We start from the raw sequence: 9,894 nt of genomic DNA, 5'->3' as shown, positions 1-9,894 counted from the left end.
CGAATGCATCCGCTAGTGGAGGTTGGACTGGCTTGTAAATGGATGAGTGGAGTAACAGCCACAATACTACGCTGTTGGACAAGATTTTCATTGGATAGGTTAATAAAGAAACCATTTTAGATGACGAAACTAGGACATTCATTTTATGAGCTTCTCAAAATCCCTTGTCAGTCTGATAGAAGATCAATCTACCTAAAGCATACAGCCAAGCGATGGAACTAGGTCTGGATGCAATCTGCGGAGATAGAAAGTGATAGCACTGTATAGAGTTACAAAACATACAGTGCCATATGCTAACCTGCCATATGGAGCGCCTCATTCAGCACACATGATAAGAGATGGGACCTGCATTATATAACATACTCATAGCTTCATTGGCCTCCTATGTTATTAGACACCGTGTGTGTATCGGTGCGACAGGGACTGTGTACCGCACTGTGGAATATGTTGGTGCTATAGAAATAACAGGAAATGCAGAAATATTGATCCTGTTGATGCCAGCTTTACCTTATACATGTCCTTATTACCTTTTACACCCAGAAAAACATTCCCATACATTACTCATGGTGCCCATGTGAGACAGATAAATCCTGCTGTTATAATTAACTGGGAGCAAATCCGTATTTCCTGCTTAATATTTGTAGCACTTATTTGCTAGCAGCGATTCATCCTTGCTCCCCCTCCTCTTCCCCCCCTCCCCCCTCCCGGTAAGACCCCTCCTCCTCCTCCTTCCTCTCCTCCTTTCCTTTTCTCATCTGTCCTGCCAGCCAAATCACAACAGCTGTACTCATCATTGCCCGGCTGGGTGGTTGTCTGAGGTTATCTTCAGGTTATCTTCGCAGATCAAGGGGCCTGGGCTTGACAAGTGGGTAGCCTGCCAAGGTCGATGTAAGGCGATGTCCGCCGGAGTGTGGTGCTGAAGCCGCGTCCATTCTGTCTGCCGAGGAGGCGTGTAGAGAAGAACAAGGGAGTCACTCGCTGCACTGCTCTGACTACACATCCAGCCTCGGCTGCTTCTTACCATTGTGTATTCTTCTTCTCCATCTCATCACTGATCCGATTCGTCAGGGCTGCGGAGGAGCTGTCCACGCTTCTTCTCCATCCTCGCTGCTTTTATTCATATAGTGATTGGACATCTACTGCTTATACATTTCTCGCTCCCTCATTCACCTAAGGTCTCCTCTCCAACCTTCCATGACACATCAGTGAATGTGAGAGAGGAAATAGAAGACACGAGCAATGGAGGAAGAGCTTAAATGTCCCGTTTGTGGGTCTTTCTTTCGGGAGCCACTGATCCTGCCCTGCTCGCACAACATCTGCCTGCCCTGTGCCCGCACCATCGTAGTGCAGACACCAGAAAGCGAACATCTACCTCATGCCGCTCGCCCCATGTTGCTTATGGGGGCCGATTATGACTACCCGGACCACCTGGATAAGATGAGCCTGCATAGTGAGACAGATAGCGGGTATGGTTCGTACACACCAAGCCTCAAGTCCCCAAATGGAGTAAGGGTATTACCTCCAGCTCCAGCCCCGTCCTTAGCTTCTTCTTCTGGGGCATCTTCTCGTGGGCTGCATGGCAGCATATGCAGTTCTTCCTCGATCACCTGCCCACAGTGCCATCGCAGTGCATCCTTGGACGAGAGGGGGCTGCGGGGCTTCCAGCGCAACCGACTACTAGAGACGATAGTACAGAGATACCAGCAAGAGCGTGGCGCAGGACATGAAGCGCAAGACAGCGGGGCACCAGAGGCTTCTGGAGGGTATGCTACCAATGCCAGGTGTCAGTTGTGTGATACCAACCCGTCAGAGGCCGCGGTTATGTGCGAGCAGTGTGATGTGCTCTATTGCTCTTCTTGTCAGAAGAAATGTCACCCTACTAGAGGACCGTTTGCTAAGCACAGGCTTGTACCACCGACCCAGCTAGTTCCTTCCGCCAGTACCAGCCTAAAACCAGCCGCAGCTGCCCCTGGGCCCCCCAACTCTACACGCAAGTTTCCAACCTGTGCTGATCATGAACTTGAGAACTACAGCATGTACTGCCTGAACTGCCGTACCCCTGTGTGCTACCAATGTCTTCAGGAGGGCAAGCATGCCAAGCATGAGATGAAGGCACTGGGCATTATGTGGAAGCAGCACAAGGTTAGATGTCTGCACACTTACAAGCGTTTTGCTTTTTCACTATTACGTGATCTATTGGAAAGCTTAAGTTTAGTTCTGGTTTACACTTCCTAATGTGAAGATTTATTTTTACTTTACCATGCAGGTTATCAGCAGAGTTGTTTGCCCATCTTATATCAGTAGTCTTTGAAAAGATCCTCATATTTTAGTGTATAAAAACAACTTTGGGAAATTATATTTTTATAAGATCACAGGAAGGAGGGGTGCAGATAGCTAGGTGACCAGGGGATACCAGGACCTAGGCAGTCAAACACTAGAGATCTGGGACTGGACACTGGGCAGTAACCACTGGAGACACCAGTGACTGTAGCATCAAAGCACTGGAAAACAGGGACTGGGAGACCAAGCACTAGACAGGAGAGATTAGGGCATAAAGAACTGTACACCAGCACAACTGGCATAATACATTAAATCACTGGAAGCAATGACATTAAACCACTAGACTAGGGTACAAAAAGACTGGAGACATAACGTTGTCATAGATGGATTGATGGTGCGACATATTGTCATCTTTGCTCAGGGCACAGAAATAGCATGTCCTGCCACCCTACCCGAACATGTATCAAAACGCACGCACACACGCACGCACGCACACACACTTTTTGGTAAGATGGTTATGCTATTAAGTAGACTTCATGAAGTCCATTGAGTAGTGGAGAGGCGTCTATGATATTACACAACACATTCAGAGATGGGTGAAGTGTATACGTTTTTAATGAAGTGTTTGCCCCAAAACCGTAAAACAGTAGAATGGTTAGAATTGGATTTTGTACTTCTTGGTATGATGCAACTAGATCTTTTGTGTTCGGCTTTGTATGCACACATAGTACTTGTGATCAAGTAACTCAGATCGAGTGTTTTGCCCATTCTGAAAAGCAATAGAAGAAAAACTTTTCTTGCCATGCAACCAGACAATAAGCTATACAGCTGTGGCAGTAATGTTGGATTATAGGGAGGGTAGACGATAACAATGAGAACAATCATTTCAAACAACTGAATCTTTTCAATCAAAATAGTTTCGTAACTTAGAATATAATGCATTACGTGTTAATTTTGTTAAAATTACTAGTTGCTGTGGACAGCACAGGGGCCCAGCCATTCTGTTTTTGTTAGAGAAAAGGTGCTACCCACATCACCTTGGCCCAAACTAGCTTTCTGCACTGTGGTTGTGTAACTGGTCAGTGATATCATATACGACTGCTTAGGATGAAATAATACGATTTAAAAATACAGCATCATAATGACATGAATCATACTTATTGGAAATATAATTCTCTCTTTCCTTTATTCTCCCAAAAATTGGTAGGGGGCCCAACTAAAGGGGCCCACCACCAATCTTGATCCGGCCCTGTGTGCCACTGTCTTCTGTTGCCCATGCTTTTCTGATGTAGATCTTTGTACCATGATCTACTATTGTAGTCTTTGGTCCTACAAACTGCCTAAAAATTATCCCTCTATATGCAGGGGGAATATTGTCTTAACCAAGCTATGGGGCTAAGAGAGCATAGCATGAAGAAAAAAAAAAAAGATTCTGTCTGTTTGATCACCGCAGAGAAAAGTGCCAGTGCAGGCTGAACATCCCCTCATAGGTTTTCAGTCTTTGCCTAAGATTTATTTTTAAAAAACTTTAAAAATGCTATTATGTAGCATGATACGAACCCTAAAACAACATCCCTAGAATGAACATTTTTTTTTTTACAAAAGACAAACAAAACAAAGACATTATATTACATATATATACTTCAACAAAAATAGACAGCACTCCAACCGTTTTCAAAGCGAAAAAGTGTTTTTTTATTCACCCATCAGTGTGCGATGTTTCAGCCCCAAGCATGTGCCTTTCTCAGGCTTGGAGCGCTGCCTATTTTTGTTGAAGTCTTTGCGAGAAGGGCTGGAGGTCGAGACCCTGAGGCTTGCACCCATACATCTGCTATCATAGTGCTGCTCTCTTTGTATAATTCCTTATATATATATATATATATATATATATATATATATATATATACATAGTACTGTGCAAAAGTTCTAGGCAGTTGTGGAAAGATTCTACAAAGTAAGAATTCTTTCAAAAGTAGAAATGTTATACTTTTTTTTAATCAATTAACAAAATACAAGGTGAATGAACAGAAAGAAGGGAAGTCTGAATCAAATCAATATTTGGTGTGACCACCCTTTGCCTTCAAAACAGCATCAATTTTTCTAGGTACACTTGCACAAAGTTATGGATTTTGTAGGATCATAGTCAGGTGTATGACTTACCAATTATACCAAAACAGGTCGTAATGATCATCATTTTCATATGTAGGTGGAAACACAGTCATTAACTGTAACAGAAACAGATGTGTAGGAGGCTTAAAACTGGGTGAGGAACAGCCCAACTCTGCTACGACGGTGAGGTTTTGGAACACAGTTTCATGTCACATATCCACCATGCCAAGACTGAGAACAGCAACAAAACACAAGGTAGTTATACTGCATCAGCAAGGTCTTTCCTAGGCAAAGATTCTAAAGCAGACTGGGATTTCAAGATGTGCTGTTCAAGCTCTTTTGAAGAAGCACAAAGAAACAGGCAACGTTGAGGACCATAGATGCAGCGGTTGGCCAAGGAAAGTTAGTGCAGCAGATCATGATACATCATGCTTACTTCCCTTCATAATAGGAAGATGTCCAGCAGTGCCAGCAGCTCAGAACTGGCAAAAACCAGTGGGACCCAGGTACACCCATCTCCTGTTCAGAGAAGTCTGGCCTGAAGTGGTCTTCATGGAAGAATTGCACGCAAAAAGCCATACTTTCGATGTGGAAACAAGACCAAGTGACTGCATGAAAACCTAGGAACTGGGGTGCAGAACAATAGCATCAGGTGCTCTGGACTGATGAGTCAAAATGTGAAATATTTAGCTGTCACAGAAGGCAGTTTGTCTGCCAAAGAACTGGAGAGTCGTACAATAATGAATGTCTGCAGGCAACAATGAATCCTTGCACGTTTGGGGCTGCATTTCAGCAAATGGAGTTGGGGGTTTGATCTAGATTAATGGTGTACTCAATGCTGAGAAATATAGGCAGATACTTATCCATCATGCAATACGTTTACGGAGGCATCTGATTGGCTCCAAATTTATTTTGCAGCAGGACAACTACCCCAAACATACAGCCAATGTCATTAAGAACTATCTTCAGTGTAGAGAAGAACAAGGAGTCCTGAAAGTGATGATATGGCCCCCACAGAGCCCTGATCTCAACACCATCGAGTTTGTTTGGAACAACCTTCCTGCCCTTCAAAAACTGTGTGCAGGTGTACCTAGAAGATTTTATGCTGTTTTGAAGGCAAAGGGTGGTCACACCAAATATTGATTTGATTTAGCTTTCTTTTCTGTTCATTCACTTTGCATTTTGTTAATTGATAAAAAAAATTATTGAACACTTATATTTTTGAAAGCATTCTTACTTTTCAGCATTTTTCCACAATCATCTAAAACTTAAAACGTTTGCACAGTACTGTATACACACACACATATATATGTATATATATACAGTGAAGGAAATAAGTATTTGATCCCTTGCTGATTTTGTAAGTTTGCCCACTGTCAAAGATATGAACAGTCTAGAATTTTTAGGCTAGGTTAATTTTACCAGTGAGCGATAGATTATATATAAAAAAAAAAAAAGAAAATCACATAGTCAAAATTATATATATTTATTTGAATTGTGCACAGAGAAATAAGTATTTGATCCCTTTGGCAAACAAGACTTAATACTTGGTGGCAAAACCCTTGTTGGCAAGCACAGCAGTCAGACGTTTTGTGTAGTTGATGATGAGGTTTGCACACATGTTAGATGGAATTTTGGCCCACTCCTCTTTGCAGATCATCTGTAAATCATTACGATTTCGAGGCTGTCGCTTGGCAACTCGGATCTTCAGCTCCCTCCATAAGTTTTCGATGGGATTAAGGTCTGGAGACTGGCTAGGCCACTCCATGACCTTAATGTGCTTCTTTTTGAGCCACTCCCCTTTGTTGCCTTGGCTGTATGTTTCGGGTCATTGTCGTGCTGGAAGACCCAGCCACGAGCCATTTTTAATGTCCTGGTGGAGGGAAGGAGGTTGTCACTCAGGATTTGACGGTACATGGCTCCATCCATTCTCCCATTGATGCGGTGAAGTAGTCCTGTGCCCTTAGCAGAGAAACACCCCCAAAACATAATGTTTCCACCTCCATGCTTGACAGTGGGGACGGTGTTCTTTGTGTCATAGGCAGCATTTCTCTTCCTCCAAACACGGCGAGTAGAGTTAATGCCAAAGAGCTAAATTTTAGTCTCATCTGACCACAGCACCTTCTCCCAATCACTCTCAGAATCATCCAGATGTTCATTTGCAAACTTCAGACGGGCCTGTACATGTGCCTTCTTGAGCAGGGAGACCTTGCGGGCACTGCAGGATATTAATCCATTACGGCGTAATGTGTTACCAATGGTTTTCTTGGTGACTGTGGTCCCAGCTGCCTTGAGATCATTAACAAGTTCCCCCCGTGTAGTTTTCGGCTGAGCTCTCACCTTCCTCAGGATCAAGGATACCCCACGAGGTGAGATTTTGAATGGAGCCCCAGATCGATGTCGATTGACAGTCATTTTGTATGTCTTCCATTTTCTTACTATTGCACCAACAGTTGTCTCCTTCTCACCCAGCGTCTTACTTATGGTTTTGTAGCCCATTCCAGCCTTGTGCAGGTCTATGATCTTGTCCCTGACATCCTTAGAAAGCTCTTTGGTCTTGCCCATGTTGTAGAGGTTAGAGTCAGGCTTATTAAAGAGGCTCTGTCACCAGATTTTGCAACCCCTATCTGCTATTGCAACAGATAGGCGCTGCAATGTAGATTACAGTAACGTTTTTATTTTTAAAAAATGAGCATTTTTGGCCAAGTTATGACCATTTTTGTAGTTATGCAAATGAGGCTTGCAAAAGTCTAAGTGGGTGTGTTTAAAAGTAAAAGTCCAAGTGGGCGTGTATTATGTGCGTACATCGGGGCGTTTTTAATACTTTTAGAAGCTGGGCGTTCTGAAGAGAAGTGGATGATACTTCTCATCAGAGCGCCCAGCTAGTAAAAGAAGTAAACACGCCCCGATGTACGCACATAATACACACCCACTTGGACTTTTACTTTTAAACACACCCACTTGGACTTTTGCAAGCCTCATTTGCATAACTACAAAAATGGTCATAACTTGGCCAAAAATGCTCGTTTTTTAAAAATAAAAACGTTACTGTAATCTACATTGCAGCGCCTATCTGCTGCAATAGCAGATAGGGGTTGCAAGATCTGGTGACAGAGCCTCTTTAATGGAGTCTGTGGACAGGAGTCTTTTATACAGGTGACCATTTAAGACAGCTGTCTTTAATGCAGGCACCAAGTTGATTTGGAGCGTGTAACTGGTCTGGAGGAGGCTGAACTCTTAATGGTTGGTAGGGGATCAAATACTTATTTCTCTGTGCACCATGCAGATAAATAGATATAATTTTGACTAAGTGATTTTCTTTTTTTTATTTTTTATATAATCTATCTCTCACTGGTAAAATTAACCTAGCCTAAAAATTCTAGACTGTTCATGTCTTTGACAGTGGGCAAACTTACAAAATCAGCAAGGGATCAAATACTTACTTCCTTCACTGTACATACATACATTCACACATACACACACACACACACACACACACACATACATACGTGTGTGTATATATATATATATATATATATATATATATATATATATATTTCTCATGAAACCACTGCAATACAATATCACAACATGCTAGCAAAACCCTTGTCAGGCTGCAACCAACATCACAACCACCAGGTGGCCACATATAGCATAAAATCTCGTGACAGAGTATCGCAAAATCATGTTGTTTTTTTTAAGCTGTTCATCTCGTGCCACGCATTTTAGGATATGTCGAGATAAAAGGTAAGGTAAGGAAGGACCTAGCACCAGTGGCACATCCAGGGGAGGCTGTGCAGGGATTGGCTTTTTCATCATTGTAGCCAAAATGAGAATGCAGTTAACAGACAGATCTGCCAAAGAGTGCTCATGCTGCACAGATAATTTTCTCTCCTAATTGGATGTCTGATGTCACATGTAAATGGCTGCTGATCTGCTGTTCACTTGAGACTTCCTGTCTGTAACGGCATGGAGGGAGAAGTCTACAAGTACGGAACAGATAAGTATTTATATGGCACTTTAGTTGTTACTATGGATGCAGTCTGGCTGTTAATATTTAAGAAGTTAGGCTGGTTTTATGGCACGCTACAGCTCATATTATGAGGACGCTACATATACATAATGGTTGGTACAATTATATATCCTGCTGATCCTATATGAGAAATATGGTTCTTATTGTGAATACACTGGGGCTGATATTGGCACTATTATTGACTTTAGGCGCAGTACATTTAAAGACCTATCCCTTTTTCTTTTCCAGATGAAATACACATAGGGAAGTGTAAGATCCTCTAAATAATTCTAGGGTTACCTCTTTCTATTTCATAAATTGTTGTGTAGAGGAGATCAAAGTCCCAAACTGTTTCCTGCTGCCAAGGCATATCATGCTTGAAGAATTGAGGAAGCCCCGGAAGCTTTTGAGCCAATTACATGAATAATAAGCAACCCTGCTGATATTACTGCTTGTTCCTTGCATCATTCTAGAAGCATTTCTGATGCTATTATACATTTCTGATAAATATTAGATTAAGGAAGTGCATAAATAGCAATCAGTAATCCCCCAGATTTGAAGGTAGACTCGTTCAGAATACTGTTGTGTTCTTTATTAAGATTTATGACCAACTTTGCTAGTCAATAACTTAAAAAATATAAGCTACAGTAAATCACAGCCTATATTCTGCTGATGAATCTGCAGGGCAAAGAACCAAAAATTCAAAGTTTTTAGCAGTCCTGTAGGTTATAACTGGTACAGTCGCACAGGCAAAATTATTAAAAGAATTCCTTTTTGGGCAGTTACCCGATTTGCATTAGGTACTATCAGGTAATAATAGTGCAAGAGGGATTGTGCCCAAAAAACCACTGGCAGGAGGGGAGAACTGCAAACCTGAACCTGAATTTCAGTCTACATAATTTTTAATCTCCTTGGCCAGTGTTCATTGAGACAGATCTCTTTAAATTAGGGCAACTACCAGATATCCAGTTAGTGGGTTCAATATCACTCACTCTACTCAGAGTTCTGGTTTGAGAGTCCTGTTAGCAAGTTTTGAAGATCCACTGTGTTATGCGTTTGTCCCGTAACTTGAGAGGTGTAAAGATCTAAAGGACAATAGCAGAGTAGTGACTCCCTACAAGTCATAGCATATAAATTGAAGCATACAGACCACTAAAGTATGCTATGGGGACTAGTATTTTCTACTTACGCTTCCATTTTCATGGAGCAAAATGACTACTTGTCTTGATGATGTAACTCTGATTATTAGGTGGCTATTTTTATTTATTCTGCAGATTGATAGAGAGAAGAGGGGGCTGAAAAGAAAGTTACTGCCTTCCTGTTAGAAAATGAAATGGGATTTTAATGCAATCCTATATTGTTAATTAAATTAAAGAGAATAGAAAGCATGGTTAAATATTAATTATATGGCCGGTGACTAAGTTGTAGAGCATATAGATAATATGATGTATAGAATTATGTGGTATTTAACCACCAAATCCACGACTTCATTT

At 41.8% G+C, this 9,894-nt stretch overlaps 1 protein-coding gene across 2 annotated transcripts in view; it reads left to right on the top strand.

The window, feature by feature from the left end:
- The first annotated feature begins 740 nt into the window (after positions 1 to 740).
- Positions 741 to 9,894, top strand: part of TRIM67 (tripartite motif containing 67) — a 193,666-nt gene continuing 184,512 nt past the window's right edge. For both annotated transcript variants that reach the window (XM_075862704.1, XM_075862703.1), the window contains exon 1: positions 741 to 2,142. In XM_075862704.1, the coding sequence (XP_075718819.1) occupies positions 1,240 to 2,142 (903 nt within the window). In that variant the 5' untranslated portion in view covers positions 741 to 1,239. The remainder of the gene's footprint in view (positions 2,143 to 9,894) is intronic.

This window comes from Rhinoderma darwinii, chromosome 4, assembly GCF_050947455.1.
Source record: "Rhinoderma darwinii isolate aRhiDar2 chromosome 4, aRhiDar2.hap1, whole genome shotgun sequence".
In the NCBI taxonomy this organism is placed as follows: domain Eukaryota; kingdom Metazoa; phylum Chordata; class Amphibia; order Anura; family Rhinodermatidae; genus Rhinoderma; species Rhinoderma darwinii.
This window is presented reverse-complemented; position numbering and strand designations above follow the sequence as displayed.